An 18065-nucleotide genomic window follows, 5' to 3' on the forward strand; every position below is an offset into this window, starting at 1 on the left:
TTTGCCCCGTTTCACTTCTTAATTTTCAAGATGATCTCGTTCGCATGGCTCAATCATGTCCTGGTTGAAGTTCGTTCGCTACGCTCACTCACCTTTAGGTTGGAGCTCGTTCGCTACGCTCACTCATCTTTAGGTTGGAGCTCGTTCGCTGCGCTCACTTGCCTTCAGGTTAGCTCGTTCGCTACGCTCACTCGCCTCGAGGTTGAAGTTCGTTCGCTACGCTCACTCACCTTTTGGTTACAAATTAGCTGTTGTCATAAATGTAAAAGAAATAATGGTGCTGCACCCTGTTGGTAATCCTTGTAACTTTAATGCTATTGAACATCATAGAACAGAACCAACTTGTTTAATTGAAACAGCTGTTAAGATTCATTAATTCCATTTAAATATAAGTACTCATAAGATTAACATGGGAAATTCCAGAGCCACTGGGGTGGAGCCCGAGAGTCCGATCAGAATAAAAACCACTTAGTTTTCCTATTTAATGCCTAAAGAATCAGTGTACCAAATTTCAGCCTCCTAGGTAAATGGGAAGTGGGAGAATTAGTGATGAGTGAGTGAGTGAGTGAGTGAGTCAGTCAGTGAGGGCTTTGCCTTTTATATATATAGATATTTCACCGTACCATCTCAAGAACTGTAGACATTATCCCATGTCAAGTTGAAATAATAACAACGATCTATCAATATTAAACATTTTAAATAAACAACCAATTTTTGCGATTTGACACTTTGACATTTGTAAAGGCAGACAAGACTACAAGTACAACGGTACAACACTGTCACAAAAGTGCAGATTAGTAATCTTGGAAAGCTGGAATATGGGATACGTGCCATTATAATGACGTCATTCATGGAGCGTCCCTTGAGCCTTGCGCGAACTCGACCCCCAAGTTTAGTTCCAATCCAATTCCAATCCAAAATCCACGACCTTCTAGTCGAAGGAGGAGGTGCAGATGTCGCGCATGCGCACAAGCACTGCTATGCTGTCACTGTTATTTGCACAGTTTAGCAGTCCACTGGCACGGCACTGTGTGTGTGGTGACTAAAGCCGTGAAGCATAGGTCTCTTTCTAGGGCTAGGCTAGAATTGTATTGCTAACCATTTAGTGGTGGATTTTATTATTATTTTCGTGTATGCCTATATTACTATAGGATGTGTTGGTATACACTTTTACACCCTTTTTAGCTTAGTAGGCTACACATATTTATTTTTAGTATCGATATTTTACTCCGATATTGCTACTATCAATATTTCACTCCAATATTTTTTTTAGTAGCCCATAAATTAGTATATTAACTCAGATATTTATTTTTTACCATCATTTTATTGTTTTACTAAACCTCGATGTTTTTCTCCAATATCTATCGATATTTTGATTTTGATATTCTTTTGACATCGATGTTTAAAGGGCGATCGATACTAATATCGACGTTACTGATGTTTCGATGTCCCAACACTGTGCTAAGTCCTGGAAATACAAGTTAATCTAGGCTTAGGCATAGAAGTACCGGTAGGCCTATAAGAGATACATCTACATACCTTTTATTCGTCAGTTTGAAAAACAAACTCTTCAGCTTCAAGTGAGATGTTGATATTGTGAGTTTGTAGAATATGATTTCTAAGGTTTTTGTACCACCAGAGAAATTGTTGATTGCATTCTTTCTCGGGGCATAACAACTTGGACGAGGTAAGTCTTTTGTTAGTACCACTGTGCACATTTCTTTGGTGTCTTTTTAGTGAATACGCCGAAGAAAATAGTTCATTACAGGTTTTACATTCCATATTTAAAAATTAATCAAAGTTAACATAACTCATCCTTGGTCTAAGTTACTCACGTGGGGTGTCATAGCTTATAATGTCATAGCTTATAATCGTGAATTTGTTCCATAGATTATAATGTTGAAAATGTGGCATAGCTTATAATCAGTTATAAGCTATGCCACACTTTCACGAAAAATTATAAGCTATGCCACAATTTCTCTAAAACGTTATAAGGTATGACACATTTTCAGTTTCACAACTTATAATGGTCAAATAGTGGCGCAGCTTATAATTCCGATTCTGTTCTATAGCTTATAATCCTGATTTTGAGTCATACCTTATAATCCTGATTTTGGGGCATAGCTTATAATTGAAGAGAATGTTGCATTGTGGGAATGGCATCAGCTGCTCGTTTCAGTCAGGTCTACCATATATACGATATTTTATGGTAGGATACGATAATTATTGTAATTGACCGTACTGACAACTGCGATATCGTAATTTATAACCTAAACATTTATTTATTTAAATGTTTTAAACGATTTTTATACGAGAAATGGCAACAATTACATGCTATATGACAATGAAAATGCAAGAAATATTTATAGTGAGAAGTTAAAAGATATGAAAATGAAGTGAAGGATAACGGCATTGAAAATTAATGAATCTTGTCAATAGTCCGGCTGGTGTTGACAGAAGATAAAGAAGAGGAACAATAATTATTAATAAATTGTAAACATCAAAAAATTCCAAAACTATTGAGGTGTTGAAATCCAGTAAGTTGTGTTTTAATCCAATCCTGTTCCTATCCTAGGCCTTGTTATTCAAAGTAACAAAATGCAGTAGGCTATTATTTGCTTGAGTGTTATTAGGTTAAGTTAGTAGGTACAGTTGCCTAGCCTACTTAAGCTTAAGGTAGCTGTGACTCAAGTTACAGATTTCCTGTGACAGGCCTAAACAATTAACTTAATAAAAATATCAGTGAATGTATTCAACAGCTGCACTTTATTTTACGTCCTACACTCATTCGAATGAAAATATCGATTATTAGATTGTTTCATTCGATATATCGTTTGGTTAGTTAGGTTAGGTTAACCTTACCTAACTAACCAAATGATATAACTTATCTAATAATCGATATATCGATCGATATTTTCATTCGAATGAGTGTAGGACGTAAAGTGCAGCCCTTAAGTTTACGTCCTACACTCATTTGAATGAGTATTAAGTATTCGAGTAGGCCTATATTCGATATAAGTAGGCTATCAAGTTTGTATCATTTGTGTAACCTTAGAAATGGTAAGCGTGATAATACTGAGCCAAGAGATTTAACTTGGGTAGGCCTACAGTTTCTTAACTGGGCTACGCTACCTTAAGTTAATATATATTATTGAACTACAGTATTGAATTAAAAATATTGTATAATAATAGATATTTTAAAATATACCTATCTAAGTTTATTATAAAATTAAATTATCATAACCTAACTTAACCAACCAAACTTGCTGATGGTGAAAAAATCGCATGTAGGTTTACTAATCGAATCGATAGTTTCAATAAAATTAGCGTAGCCCAGTTAAGAAACTGTACCCTTTAACTTATTCTACCATCAATTTTGTTAATACTATTCAATGAAATGGCGACGATACATATTAGGTATTTTAAGCCAAGTATGAATGGAAATTTAGTAGTCTATAAAATAACTTACAATAGGCAACGTCACAAAACTTAAGTTAGGTTAATTTCACACAGTAAACAAGGCAGCAAACCATGCAGTTAACTTATGGCAAAAAAACATGTAGGCTACCTAAGAAAATGAAATTGTGACACATACCTGAGTACATGAATAAAATTACAAATTAGCAAGTAGGCCTATGGGTCAACTGTTTTCATATTAGCCCACCATAACTTACTTACAATTGATTGTAATTGGCAAAGGCAAATATCCTTGTATTATGTTTCTTTCATAACCTAAAATCAAATGAAAATTCGGTTTGAAGGTGTAAGGCGGGAAAAATCTGAATGAGTTCGCGAACTAGCATGATCGGGCCATGGGACCGGGTTTTAATGAGTTCTATGCAGAGAAAAAATGGGGTTTTCTCATTTTTTACCCTTAAAACACAAAATTTATCAATTATTCTCTAGACCTTTCTAAAGAAATTTAAAAAAAATAATATGTCATCTATGTATCGTGTTGTGTATAGTGGAGTCGTGGATTAGTTGTCCGCTTAACTGTGTGTGTGTGTAAGTGTTCGCATAAAAAACTCAAGCTAACCGTTGCACCTATAGTGTTAAAAAATTGCACGAATCTTAATTATGACACCATTGGAAAGACACCATAAAATTTAGACGATTCCGTTCAGTAGTAATTATAAAACCCTCAAAATACATTTTTAAATTTGTCCCATAAGAATAACATTAGAAACTACCTTCTTCTACTTTTTATTTGTTTATGTTTTGCGACCAACAAAAAGCTTAATTTATATTTTAAACTATATATATATATAGGCTATATTTATTTTTATAAATCAAACTTGAAAGCTTTATTTTATACTAAGCTATTAATGTTTTAATAAAAAAACACACTTTATTAGCTCCACCTGGGTAATGACACTTGGGTCCGAGAGAACCAGTGGCCTTCGAGTTTTTAAGTTTTTATCTACCAATCCAAATATTTGTACAAAGAAAATATGCCCTACCTTGAGCTATAGTTCTATATTCTGTTTTTACATTTAACAAGAAGTAGGCCTGATTGATGTACACTGCCTATTTTTGTTCCAGGTAAATTTTCTTGTAAAGCTTGGAGCATTGCAAATGTTTGGTGTTAATGTATGAGAGTACTTCACATGTAAACAATATTGATTAAGTTGTCTGCTTATTTGGGGCCAAATAAGAAGGAGAGAAATTTTCTTGGAAAAGAATCGAAAGCAATAAAGATAAGTAAGTTTGGCTAAGTTATCAATATGATTAAAAAGCATTTTCAGTCCTTGTTTAACATTAACACGTTGATTGCTGACGCCGACTCGCTAGCACTTCAATGTGGCGCGCGCCGACAAAAGTCGGCGCCAGACCAACAGAAATATATTGAGTCAGTGTGAGCTTAGCCTCAGACGGAGACGTTATAATCGTTGCCAGCCTGCCAGCTTAGAATGCGAGCTTTACTTTGGTGTAGGTTGGTACTAAAATTTCCCGTAAAATCCTGTCTGGCAATGCTTTTGTCCCGGTTTCGGGGATTTTTTCTCTTCAACCCACATTACAAAGACGCTGGATACGGATCCGTGCAGTGCTGCTACCTTTGGGTGTTTCAGTGAACTACATCCACTCTCGGGGTAACGCAGCACAGTCACCACTGCTCGTTTGTGATTCGTCAGACTGAAATATTTGAATGCCAATTGCGTTCGCTGATTCGGTTGAGTGCCGGGGCTTCGCCCGCCACTGGGGAGCGCCTGTACGTTGTTTTCAGCAGTCATCGTGTTAACTTATGATGTGCTGTGGCGGTTAAGTTTTTATATTTGGAAAAAATACACTTTAGCTAGTAGGCTAGTGAAGAATAACAGATGGATTTTGATTGGCTTAGCAGACTTTGGTTATGGTTGGCAAAGGCACATATCCTTGTATTACGTTTGTTTCACGTTTGGTTCACTTGGGTCTGAGAGAACCAGTGGCCTTCGAGTTTGAAATAATGAATTATATAACCACTCTGCTATTATTATACGTTTTTATTTACCATTCCAAGTATATGTAGAAAGAAAATAGGCCCCACCTTGTGTCATTGTTTCTATACCTATTCTGTTTTTACTTTTAACAAGAAGTAAATTATATACACTGCCTATTTTTGTTCCAGGTAAATTTTCTTGTAAGGCTTGGAGCATTGCAAATGTTTGGTGTTAATGTATGAGAGTACTTCACACGTTTGATGAAGTTGTCTGCTTATTTGGGGTCAAATAAAAAAGAGAGGAATCTTCTTGGACAAATATCGAAAGCAATAAAAATAAGTAAGTTTGGCTAAGCTATGTTATATCAATACAGTTGAACCTCGTTTGTACGAACCTCGATAAACCGAATTCCTCGATAAGACGAATTTTTCTTAATCCCCTTGACACTTTCATATAGGTCAATGCTAAAAACGCCTCTATACAACGTAGTAATTAAGTTAAAAACCTCCATAAGACGAATTTGTTTGTGACATGGACTAGGACTGATTAACCTCTATACAACGAATATTCTTAGCACAAAACCTCTACAAGACGAACGTGACCTCTATAAGACAAATTTATCATAATCTTAACCTCCATAGTACGTAGTTTGTACTCCAAACAGAAGCTTGTCTCAACATGAAACCCCCACCCATCCCTCCTCCTTCCTCAGTCATTGTTTTTGGAGAAACCTCTATAAGAAGAATAACAGCAGCATTAAACCTCGATAAAACGACCCTCTTTATTAAGAATACCTCTATAGTACGAATTTTTCCCGTACCCCTTGAAATTCGTCTTATAGAGGTTCAACTGTATGACTAAGAAGCATTTTCAGTTCTTGTTTAACATCTACTTAAATGATGTGCTGCAGCGGTTAAGTTTTTATATAAAAATACACACACGCTTTAATCAACTTACAGCACTGTTCAAGTTTCAGAGTTACCTATGATGACAGAATAATATGAGGCATATTATTTAAGTAAGTACTGTTTTTTAATTTCTCCATTCCAGTGCTGCGATTGGCATTTTGGACATTTGTGCCATGTATGTGCATCTATTGGCAAGCCTGCGCCCAAATTTAGGTAAAAATCGGCTGTGTTTACAACCAAATTTGAGCATTCAAAATGGTGCTGCCAAATGAGACTGCCCCGTCTGTGAAGTTTGCGCTGTAATTAGATTTTTAAGTGCTAAGGGTGTGAAAGCCATTGATTTTCATCGACAGATTAATGAAGTGTATGGCGAGAAAATTATGAGTGATGGAATGGTACGCAAGTATGGGTAAGGGCATTTAAAGATGGCCGTACCAACGATCATGAGGAGCAACGCACGGTGTGGCCATCTGTCAAATTGCCATGGTGATTGCCAGGATGTGAATCCACAATCATCGGAGCCAAAGACTTACGCTAAACAACTACACCAGCTTGCAACAGGCTAAATGTGTGGAATGGAAACACTAAGTTATTTGTTTATAGCTGTGATTAGTTTATTGCTACACATTACACAACTGGTAACAAAAGTAGTCTCACATCCTTTTGTGGTAAATAAATTTTAATACATGCACAGAATTAAATTAGATATTTCCCCCCAACACCCATTGATCATTAGATACATCGATTGGTCATACGTACGAGCTTTGAGAAAAACGAACAATCGTGCTAGTTCGATGAGACACCTGGCTTGTCAGATCATGCGATTGAGAAAGGCTACTATCATTTATATTTATGTAATGATTTACAAAACATTATATATAATAACATTTTTATTAGTATCTAGCAAAGTACCCGTCCTTCGTACGGGGTCGGCATATAAGTTTAAAATGCTTATTGCAGTTATACTCCAACTTAGCGTTTGCAATGGGGGAGGACACAGTTTGATTTCTGAAATTTCTCTTGCAGCAAAGTCGAGGACAATATAACCACCAAGCTAACAAGGCACCCATTTCTCTATTTAGTTCTGATTACAATTTTGAGTTATTGTTTATTTGTTTCAGGATATCATGACAGACGAATGCAGAAGGGTTGCTCAGCTATTAACTTAGCTTATAATAATTTCTTAATTTCAATTGTGTTGTAAGAAGTCATGTTTAAGGTCTAAACAATAAAACTTTCTCTAATTTACAGACTACCTATTATGATTCATTGTTGTGTTTTATTAAGGTCCCTACCCTTATCTAAAAATATTTTATAAACAAAAATGTTTAATGCTATTCACCTTTTATTCTAGATGAAACATTAAAACATCACTCCATTATTATGCCTAATCATGTTGATTATCTACTATATAAAAAGCAAGTAACACAACCAAGATCAACCCTTAAATAAAAGTACTTCATAATCCCAGTCAGACATAATGAATTTCCAAATTCCTTCCTTGGTGTTAATTTGCATCCGGACAACAAAATTTTTGGATTATTATATTTATAGAATAGGCTTGCTAATACAAATATTATGTTATACTATTATAAATTATGAAGCTGTGTGTGAACTATGAAATTATTAGCTGTGCGGCTGCCACAACTAAAACACTAAACCAATTCAGCCCAAATAACAAGTGTTTGGATTAGGCCGTGTATTACATCTTCCCGCTGCAAAGCACGGGTACAGCAGCTAGTAATAAGATAAAATTACTATATTTACCTTAGGCCCCATTTATGCTCACGTTTGGGTTGCAACTTAGGCTGGGTGTAATTGTCGCCAAAAACTAGCGACAAGCAACATTTGAATTTCATTGTTTACTTAGTACTGAATCACTTGATCAATACAAATCAAATGTTAAATAAACTTATTGCTTATTCCTTATTATATTATGGCTGTTTTGGTAACAAAGTGCCTTCTTAGTAAACTGACAATGTATCTAAGTAAGTTTTGCTCATGACTTAAGCCGTGTTTACACCAAAGTTGACCACCAAAAGTTGACAACAAAAAGTTAACAACCAAAAATTAACAACTAAAAGTTTAAAACTAAATGTTGCTCCTGTCCTGACAAATTTAACAAACTAGTGGATGAGTTTTTGCGGAAAACCAAAAGTTGCTCCTCACCTTGAGCAACTAGTGGAAAACTTATTGCCAAAGAATTGACTACTGCCCGACGTCACACTCGGGGTGCTTGGAGGGGCCAGGGGAACAGTTTTCCACAAGCTGCTTGCGCAAAGCCCGTAGTAACTAGTCTTCCCCTTTTTATTGTAAACTTTCTTTGATCTTTACCAACTCTCCGCGGTAAACCAAAATTTAGTGGAAAACTTGTCTCTCCAATAGTGAACGACAGCAAAAGTCGCTGTATTTTGTAGAAAAAGCAACTAGTTTTCCGCAACCCGCAACTAGTGAAAACTTAGTGGAAGGCTTTGGCTTTAGAGTTCAGTATGGATTTTAGAATTTTAGTACTTTTTATAAATACTATCATTTATAATATTAAAGAAATTACATTAGACAAAATTAACAACAGTTTTTAGTTGTTTTAAAATTAATTTTTGTCTGTAATTTTTAAAATATTATCTGGTAGAGGGTTATAAAACTTAATCCCAGCATATGAAGTTTTTTTCAAAGAATTTTAAGTTGAGATTAGAAAAACTGATTTTATGTCTGTGCCTTGTCCCATAGCTGTGGCAAGTAAGTGTGGCCAATAAGTCTTAAAATTGCATCCACATTCCAAAAAGATCATAAAATTCATTAAACATATTAATTATACTATTTAAAAAATGGCGGCCATTTTCCAAAATGGTGGCAAACTTGAAAAGTGGAAAACTGTGTATTTTATGGTCTTTATGGAATGTGGATGCAATTTTTAAGACTAATTTGACTTATTTACTATTCGCATTTTCGCTATAAACCTACTTGTTTAGGAGTTACATGATGTAAAATGTACACCGAAAGTCATTTTCCATAGGCTGTAACTCCTAAACGAGTGGGTTTGTCGAAAAAATGTCAAGAATAAAAAAGTTTTTAAATTGCATGTTCTATCCGAAAACATAATAAAATATAGGGTGTTCCATAAGAAATTTCAAAGTTGACCGCCATATTGGAAAATGGCCGCCATTTACAAAAAATGCATTTAATTATTTTTGAACCTCTTTAAAAACAAGGGAATTTTCCCCATTTAAAGTTTGCTGTAAAATCATTAGTTACTGAGATCCCAATGGTGGCACACTTAAAAAAACACCCTGTAGATGAATTAATTAACCTTGCTAATGTCATTATAATTATTGTTATATGATTAATTCATCTCCCCCCCCCCCTTAAATTTTTCAACTACTAAAAATTTGCTCAAATAACTAAAAAAAAGCAACAAAAATATTTGCATTATTATAATTACCTATTATATGTTTTAAGCAGGTGTTCCATCACTGTATCTAGTATCACAATTAACGTCATCGGTATCTTATGCATTATGAATTTACTATTCAAGTAATTCAATACTCATAATGTAATAACTACAACGAAATTATAAAGAATTGTATTGTATTATCAAAAAATTCTTTATAAGAAGAATTATTTAATTGCCATGCTTTACCTGTACAATAAACATAATTTTTTACGTATTTTAATAGGTACTTATCCAATTACTTCATTTCATTTTCAATTAAAAAAAAAACATTATACGCTGTTATTTATAAACTTGATTGATAAAATCTATTTATCTAGTATATATCAAAATTAAATGCAAGGAAATTTTAAAACGGCCAAAAAGGGATAGCCCACAACCCATTAATTAGAATTAAACATAAATTGTTGAAACTTGTATTGTAATTACCTCAAAACAATTGTTTAGAAGTTTTGTAAACAATTTAAATATTGTTGAGAAAATTGATTTCAAAATTGTTGAAACTTGTTGTTTTTTAAGAGCTACACAAACAATTGTTTATATCACCGGTACTGTATTGTAAACAATTTAAAAACATTGTTTTAAAATTGTTTATAAAAAACTAAGAATAAAACAATTTAAAACTGTTGTAAAATAGTTACAGCTTGTATTCAAACTTGTTTTTTAAACTGCAAAAAACTGATTGTTTAACAATTTTAAAATTGTTGTAAAATAGTTACATGTATTTAAACTTATTTTTTAAACCGCGAAAAATTTATTGCTAAACGATTTTAAAACTGTTGTAAAATAGTTACAACTTGTATTAAAACTTATTTTTAACAAAAAAAAAACTGATTGTTAAACAATTTTAAATGACAACAATTTTATATTAAAATTGTTGTAATATGAAGTTTAAATCAAAAGGTTTTAAAATTGTTATACAACAATTGTAATACAACTTTTGCCAATTTTTATCAATTTTTTGCTTCAATAAATTATATTGCATGAAGGGTATACTACTTTCTGGCTCTCTGTATTACCATAGAGACTAACCAACGTTTTATCGACGTATCCTTGTGTGTCGTGGTGGCGTCTTAAAAACGCGCTCCCATAGCAATACAACCATTATTCAGGTTTCATACTCATCTTCGCACTTTCTGACTTTAAAACTCATAGTTCTAATTTTTCATAGAGAGTAAGGCCAGGTTGTTAAATTTGACTTAGATTTTAAATGTGAACACCTGCAAGATAATTCTGTCTTTCAACACAGAATTCTGACGGTCAATTTTAAAATTTGTAAATTTTTAAGCTCGTTTTTTGTGTCTAGTTCTTGTCCGGCGACACTGACCGCTACACATGACAAGATAGTTTTATTTGGCTAAACGAAGGCTGAACTATTTCAGCAATAACAATAACGAATTTTACTGAACTAACAAGAAACAAATTGTAAACATAGGTAACATGACCTCTCCAATCTACATTGCACCGGACTGAAATAAAAACTAAAGTTTTGGCTTCAACTGTTCTATAAATATGAGAAATCTACTAAGGACTAAGGGAATATGTTGTATCGTAGATAAAACATAAAGTCCCTTAGTAGATTTTTCATCCTTGTTGAACAGCTGAAGCCAATTTTATTGTTAGTTCTGTACCAACTGTTGAGGTTGTGTTTGGTTTAAAATTTGTTTCTTGTTTCAGTTATTTAAAACCTCATTTAACGAAATAAAAGATATAATCATAAACAATAACTGGTCTCCTAGTCCTAATTATAAAACCAAACAGTAAAGCATAAATGAAAATACCCCTAAAATAATAGAAACAAGAATACGTCTACAGTAGCACGATAAGTGTGACGTACATGAAATAATAGACAAGAAAAACAAGCTTCAAAATTAACAATGGGATGAGAAGTCTACTTATGTGGCATAGTCTATGGTTTTATCTATGATAAAGTATTTTTGTGCCGGTATTACATAATATTACAAAATAAATATTATAAAATAAGAACTAGTTATTATACGATTGTAAATAAAACTTTGTTAAAAAAAAATGCATAGTATAACCATAGATAAAACATACTTAGCATCACGAGCAGTATCAAACTTTTGATAATATGTTTCAGTTTACATAATTAAAGAATAACAATATAGGCCTATACCCAAAATTATTATTCTACTATTTAACAAAAACACGTTTTAATATACATCGAGTACATATGATCTTTTTGCTTTCAGGAGTTTTAAAATATTTTGGGTTTTGCTATGTTGGCTGCACTTAACGCATCTTCTATTGCCGAGTAGTGGCTGCTAGTCCGTACGATAATTTGAGGACCATCGATCGCACGATAATTTGGTTGTTTACTGAGGAGCAATCAGCTGTTCCATCCGCTATGACGTCATTCCCGCGCATTATAAGCTATGCCACATTTTGAAAATTATAAGCTATAGAACAAACGAGATATTATAAGCTGCAGCACATTTGAGCTATACCATTATAAGTTATGCCACATTTTAAGAAAACCGTTATAAGCTATGCCACATTTCTACGATTATAAGCTATGGAACAATTTAAATTTTCCATTATAAGCTATGCCACATTTTCAAGATTATAAGCTATGCAACATATTCGCAATTATAAGCTATGACATTATAAGCTATGGCATCGTACCGTTACTCAGACCTAAGTTAGTGCAAACTTTAACTCGAAGTTCGAGGTTGTGAAAGGAAACAAAACAAACAACCCAAAATATCTGTCAAACTGAGTGAGTATGCGTGGCAACTCACTTGCAGCAACGGTTACAACGTTACAAGGTGTAGTGACCGGGAACGGGAAGTAACGCAATAGGTTCTCAAAACTGCTACTGCTACTTTGAAAATAACAACAGTGACAGCTTTTGCGCATGCGCGACATCTGCACCTCCCCCTTCGACTAGAAGGTCGTCAAAATCCAACCCAAGCAAAGCGTCATTCATTCGTTTTGTTATTGTTGTTATTGTTTTTGTTATTTACCTTGTTTACATCAAGCATCAATAATTTCAAGAGGAAGCCCGAAGCCCGAAGCGGTGAGTTTACGTTTACGACGAGGTTCACTTTATCTATACCTCTAGGAGACTGATATTGACGAACCAGGGAACTCAGGTAAACATCCTTGATCATTATTACCCAGTTTGATTATTATTACTTGCCCCATCAACATTGATAAAAGGGTTTGGCACTGGGCAGGCAGGACTGGTGAATATTGTAAAGATAGGTACTTTTTTTGTGGGTGTAGGCAGTGAAAAACGGCACTTTACCTGAACAGTAGGGCGGGCCAGGGGGTAGCAGGTAGCAGAGGGTAGCCGTAGCCAGTAAATTTACTATTTAAATCATGGCAAGAACTGCATTTTTTAATAAGTTAATAACACACAATTCTGAAGATTGCAGTAACTTACCGTTGAAGTAGGCCTAACCACATTTGAACCATGAACACAAACACACTTCACAATAACATCACCATCACGCCTATAAATTTACACAGAGGATATCTTATACCTCCGGTAACGTAGATTAAGTTTAGGCGTCCGGCAGTGACGTCACCGGGTTGTGGGGGCCCGGAACACCATTACCACAACGATACGATGTACAGCCATTGGTGTTCGTGGTGTAGTGGATGGTGTGCTCGGCTGATATGCTAGAGGTCCCTGGTTCGAATCCCATCAGTACCTTTTTAGCGAATTTCCCTATAGGGAAGTAGCTATTACCGTAGGTGGCACGGTAAGACCTAGACCCGGGACCGATTTACTTTTTCATTGTGATGTCCCCAGAGGCCAAAAACACTATTCGTTAACATTTTTATATATGTATATATATATAGACTTATATATATATACGTCCGTGAACGCGATAACTTGAGTAATTTTTGTCCGATTTTGATGAAATTTGGTTTAAATGTGTAAAGCAGGATAAACTTGAATGAGTTCGCAAACCAGCACGATCGGACCATGGGAACGGGGCTTTACGGGGGGTTTTATGGGGTAAAAATTGGTTTTTCTCACTTTTGACGCTCAAAACACAAAATTTCCCGATTTCTCTTTAGACCTTTTTAAAGAGCTTAAAAAAACAAATCATTTAGTATATTAAAGTATTTTTTTGCAATTATTAGTAACGGAGAAAATTTAAAATTTAAAATTCCCATGTTATTCTTATGGAGAATATTGTCAAATGTTGTAGTTTGCTTGTTTATGGATATATTTTGATCAAACTTGGCAAATTTATTTATTTTGTTCTAAGCTATCAATATTTTACTCAAAAACACACTTTATTAGTTTCCTTGTAGCAGCAAACCTAGGTACTCGTTAAACCTAATGTTATTAAAATATATTTAACTGAAAATCTATTCAGACAAATGGAAATTCGCTTAGTCGGCAGGTTTGCTGCGGCGGGGGTATTTTATAACTTAACTTTTTGTCAAAGATTTTGCTTTGAATGCCATTTCTTCTTAACTGTAGGCTACATCTTTTGTTAGAATTTTTGGCATTTACAATTTTTATTTTATGAACAGAATTGAACCTTCATTAGATTTTTTATTATCAGCAAGTTTGGTTAGGTTAGGTTATGACAGTAACTGCGGACGCCTAAACCACGTCCGGTTTGGACGCGTATCCTCTGCGTTAAATTTATGATCACTAAAATGTAATATGGCTTTCTCTAATTAATCTGTAGGCCTACGAATGATATTACAAAACTAACTAAAAGTGTTAGGCCTAATTACTTATTATTTTATAAAATATTACGGTATAACTATGCTACAACCAGTTTGTTTGATAAACAAAGATAGACTAGCGCTCAGCACTCTCAGCGAGAATATTGAGAATCAACGTCCAGTGGGCCAGGTCAAATCAGCCCACCGTAGGCTACCATATACCATATGCCTACCAATGCATTGTTCCCTTAGTCAAGTGCTGCCGCTGCCGGCTGCGTTGTCTTGTCCATTACATTCTTATGGTGGCTAGAAGGGTCCAAAATCTGTGGCCCTCCAATGTTTTACGAGATGATTGCATTGTATTTTAACAAAAGTTATGACTCGTTGAAAGTTCAAAACTAATTTATATAGGATTGAATAATATCAACCAAATAACCTATATAAAGCATTTAAAAATACACTTTACTGTTTATCGTACTGTAGTGGGCCCGGCCCACTTGGCCCTTATGGAAGCGCCGCCACTTGGTGTAGGCAACCCATCAGCGCTAAGTTAGCCCTGCTTTTAGGTTTTTTTTACATTTCGATAGGGACAGATATAAACTAAGATATAACTTATAGCGTAAAAGGTTTATTTAAATGTTGATAAGTTGCCCAGAATTTATGAATTAGGCTATTTTTGTAGGCGAAGCCTTGATATTTGACTCCTTTGTAGCATAACTGATTAGCAAACAATTAAAAGTATTGATTCAAACAATAGCCAAACTTACCAAAACCCTTACTAACCCAAAAACTCACTTAACTAACCAAAACACAAACTTTCTATAACTTACCGATGTAACATTGTATAGGCTAATTGGAGTCGGATATCAAAGTTTTGCCTTTACGTCGTATGCAGACAACCAGTTCCAGAGTTGAACTGCCAACATTTTTTATATTTCTATGCATTTGCCTAGGTACCAAAGTTAGGAAAATGTTTTGTGCAGCCTTGGAGGATTTAACAATAACAGAGCTGGAGATACAGTAGTAGTAGTTTATATTAAATCGTACAGTTTACTCCATACAAATTCAATTTGAACTAATTTTTGTTGCAGTTATGGCTTGTTGCGATGACACAGGGTCTGAGGATGAAAACCAAGAGTCTGTCAAAATACGGGGCTGCACTGACGTGTTTTGGCTTATCATTTACATACTCTTCTGGTTTTTAATGGTAAGGCACATCTTATTTTTTCTATAAATGTATACGTAAAAGAACAATTTTTATCAGTAGATTTACTACTCTTGCAATTACCTAGGCTATCTTTTGAATTAATTTTGTCCCTGTCTAACTTAAAATGGATCTAGGTTTTTTACTGCTTAAGGGCTAAACGAATGTGGAGGTTTTTTAAGCACTCTATCGTAACACTTTTAGGTAGGGCCTAACTTATATATGCTTAAAACACAATAGAGTCATCCCTAGGCTTGAACAGTCAAATAAACTGTAGATTACCCAATAGCAGAACCTTGATTACCCAAGGGTGGAGCCTTCAAGCAGCATACATTCATTATTCAATAATTCTCAATTTAAAATTACTTCCAACTCCAACCAACTTAACTTTCCAAATAGCCTAATATATTTTACAACAAGGGTCAAAAGTTTTGTTTGCAGGTTTAAGATGGTGTTTCAAGTTTAAGACGTAAGTTAGTAGCTAATTGAAAAATGTTCAGAAGCTTTTTTACATTTTAGCTCTAATAGTCATGTTGAGACATACAACGTAATAGTTTAACAACTATAGTAAATGATAGAGTTTAAGTTAATACAATAAGAGTGCAATATTATTTGGTTCAATGTCACTTGGCTAAAGCTATGTAAAAAATCAATTAAGGTCTATAAAAGTATGGTTGCGCTAGCTATGTAGATCTCCTCTTAGAATTAGAGTTCTTATTTAAAATTTTTATTGCTTATAAAAAAATGATTCCACCATGGTTTTAGTTATTTTTTTACCTTGGTTCAAATGATTGCAGATTTTGATTGCTGGATTTGCTCTAGTTTACGGTAATCCACTGCGGTTGATTCACGGCTACGACAGTTTCGGAAACACTTGTGGCTCGTCCTACAACGATGATATACTCATCAATCAGAATCTGTCAGGCATCAACACTTTAGACAGAAGGTAAAAGAACATACTGTAATATTTCTAACTTTTTCTGTTTTAAAATTAAATATTATGCTTTCTTGTGTTGATTAAAACCCCAATATAGCTGCTGAACTGAACCATCAGTCTTTTTGTAATAGCCTTAAATATTGGTTAGTTACCTCGTCGTAGGCCTTTATCAATTTTTACAGACACAATTTTAATTGTTTGACTATGTTTACTTTGCATGTCCATACTGCATTGGTTTAATTAGCATGTTCATACTGTATTGTTTTATGTTTTTGATGAAACAAAGGAAATGAATTAAGTAAAATACTTTATTAATAATTTAAAGAAAATGTAAAAGTATTTAAACATTAACACTTCAAGTTGTGAATGTTCATAGTTGCTTTATTATGTTATGTTGTTCTAATATGTATGTGAACAACATAACGTAATAAAGCAGCTAATATAACAAGATACATTAAAGAGATATTTGATTATAATATACTACAAGCAAAGCAATACTATATAAAATCCTCAAGCTTCCCCCTTAATCAAACATCTTTTTTTATTTAATCAGGGTCTTTTAAGTCCCAAGTCCGTCACAAAGTGATTACATTTTTCACGTAAGATTTGGTTAAAAATATCAGCCGTCATATTTTCACTTGGCATTTGATTTCAATGAACTTCTTAACCATATTCTTGACCTTTGGCAACAAGACGTGCTTTGAACTTCTCAAGATCACCATCAGCATTTTTCTTAGTTTTATAAACCCACTTCCGTTTAACCAAAATTTTCATTCTTCGAACAAACTCCCAAACCAACTCCCATCAACCAACTCCCAAACATTGTTCTTAATCAGACAATTATACTATTCATCCATGGCATTCATCCATTCTTCATTTGAATTACTTTTAATTGCCTCATTGAAAGTTTGTGGCTCATCAAAACATTGACAGCTTGATATGAAACAAAGTCGTTCATCCATTGTAGGTTTCCACAATCATGTTCAGATATTTTAATCAAAGAATTTCCTTTGGCCAAAACTTGCTTTTCATTTTCATCATGTGATTTGTCTAGGTAAGAATTTTCATTTTCTGACTATTCTTGTTCACCTTCACTGTTAGAATGAAAGTAATATTTTCTCTGTTGTCAACAGATGTTATATCATTGTTTGATATTCAAACAAGTTCAGTTGTGCTACTGTTTATAACAGTATTAAACTAGTTGACTTTCATTTTTCAGGCCATCATTTACATCAGAGGCATGACTTTGATCTTCTACAAAAACATCACGTGCTTTTATAATCGAATAAGGTTGCTTAGGATGGATCACCTGTATCCATTGGAATATTCACAATATCCAACCTAACTAGATTCCTCGGCTGCGCCTCGCTTGCAAAACACGATTGCGTACCAAAAAGAGCCACTTTCGCTCCTAGTGATGAAATCTACTATTTCAATCCTCTCTCATTTTCGGGCCTCTGCTTTGCCTTTTGAGCTTGGGTCGAAAAGAGAC

General features: G+C 34.2%; 1 protein-coding gene and 1 long non-coding RNA gene across 3 annotated transcripts in view; both read left to right on the top strand.

The window, feature by feature from the left end:
- The first annotated feature begins 2229 nt into the window (after window positions 1-2229).
- LOC129004811 (uncharacterized) lies at window positions 2230-7552 on the top strand. Its single transcript, XR_008491765.1, has 4 exons — window positions 2230-2537; window positions 4543-4701; window positions 5606-5756; window positions 7447-7552. It is a non-coding gene; the product is annotated as an uncharacterized LOC129004811 (long non-coding RNA).
- A 5155-nt stretch (window positions 7553-12707) lies between these two features.
- The window catches only part of LOC129004813 (choline transporter-like 1), a 30467-nt gene continuing 25109 nt past the window's right edge, over window positions 12708-18065 (top strand). The window contains exons 1-3 of one of the 2 annotated variants that reach the window (XM_054433456.1): window positions 12708-12889; window positions 15524-15639; window positions 16434-16582. In XM_054433456.1, coding sequence (XP_054289431.1) covers window positions 15526-15639; window positions 16434-16582 — 263 coding nt within the window. In that variant the 5' untranslated portion in view covers window positions 12708-12889; window positions 15524-15525. The remainder of the gene's footprint in view (window positions 12890-15523; window positions 15640-16433; window positions 16583-18065) is intronic. The other variant, XM_054433457.1, reaches the window with a different exon arrangement.

Source organism: Macrosteles quadrilineatus, unplaced genomic scaffold, assembly GCF_028750875.1.
Source record: "Macrosteles quadrilineatus isolate MER2022 unplaced genomic scaffold, UCM_ALF_1.0 Scaffold_11__1_contigs__length_5352618, whole genome shotgun sequence".
Lineage (NCBI taxonomy): Eukaryota > Metazoa > Arthropoda > Insecta > Hemiptera > Cicadellidae > Macrosteles > Macrosteles quadrilineatus.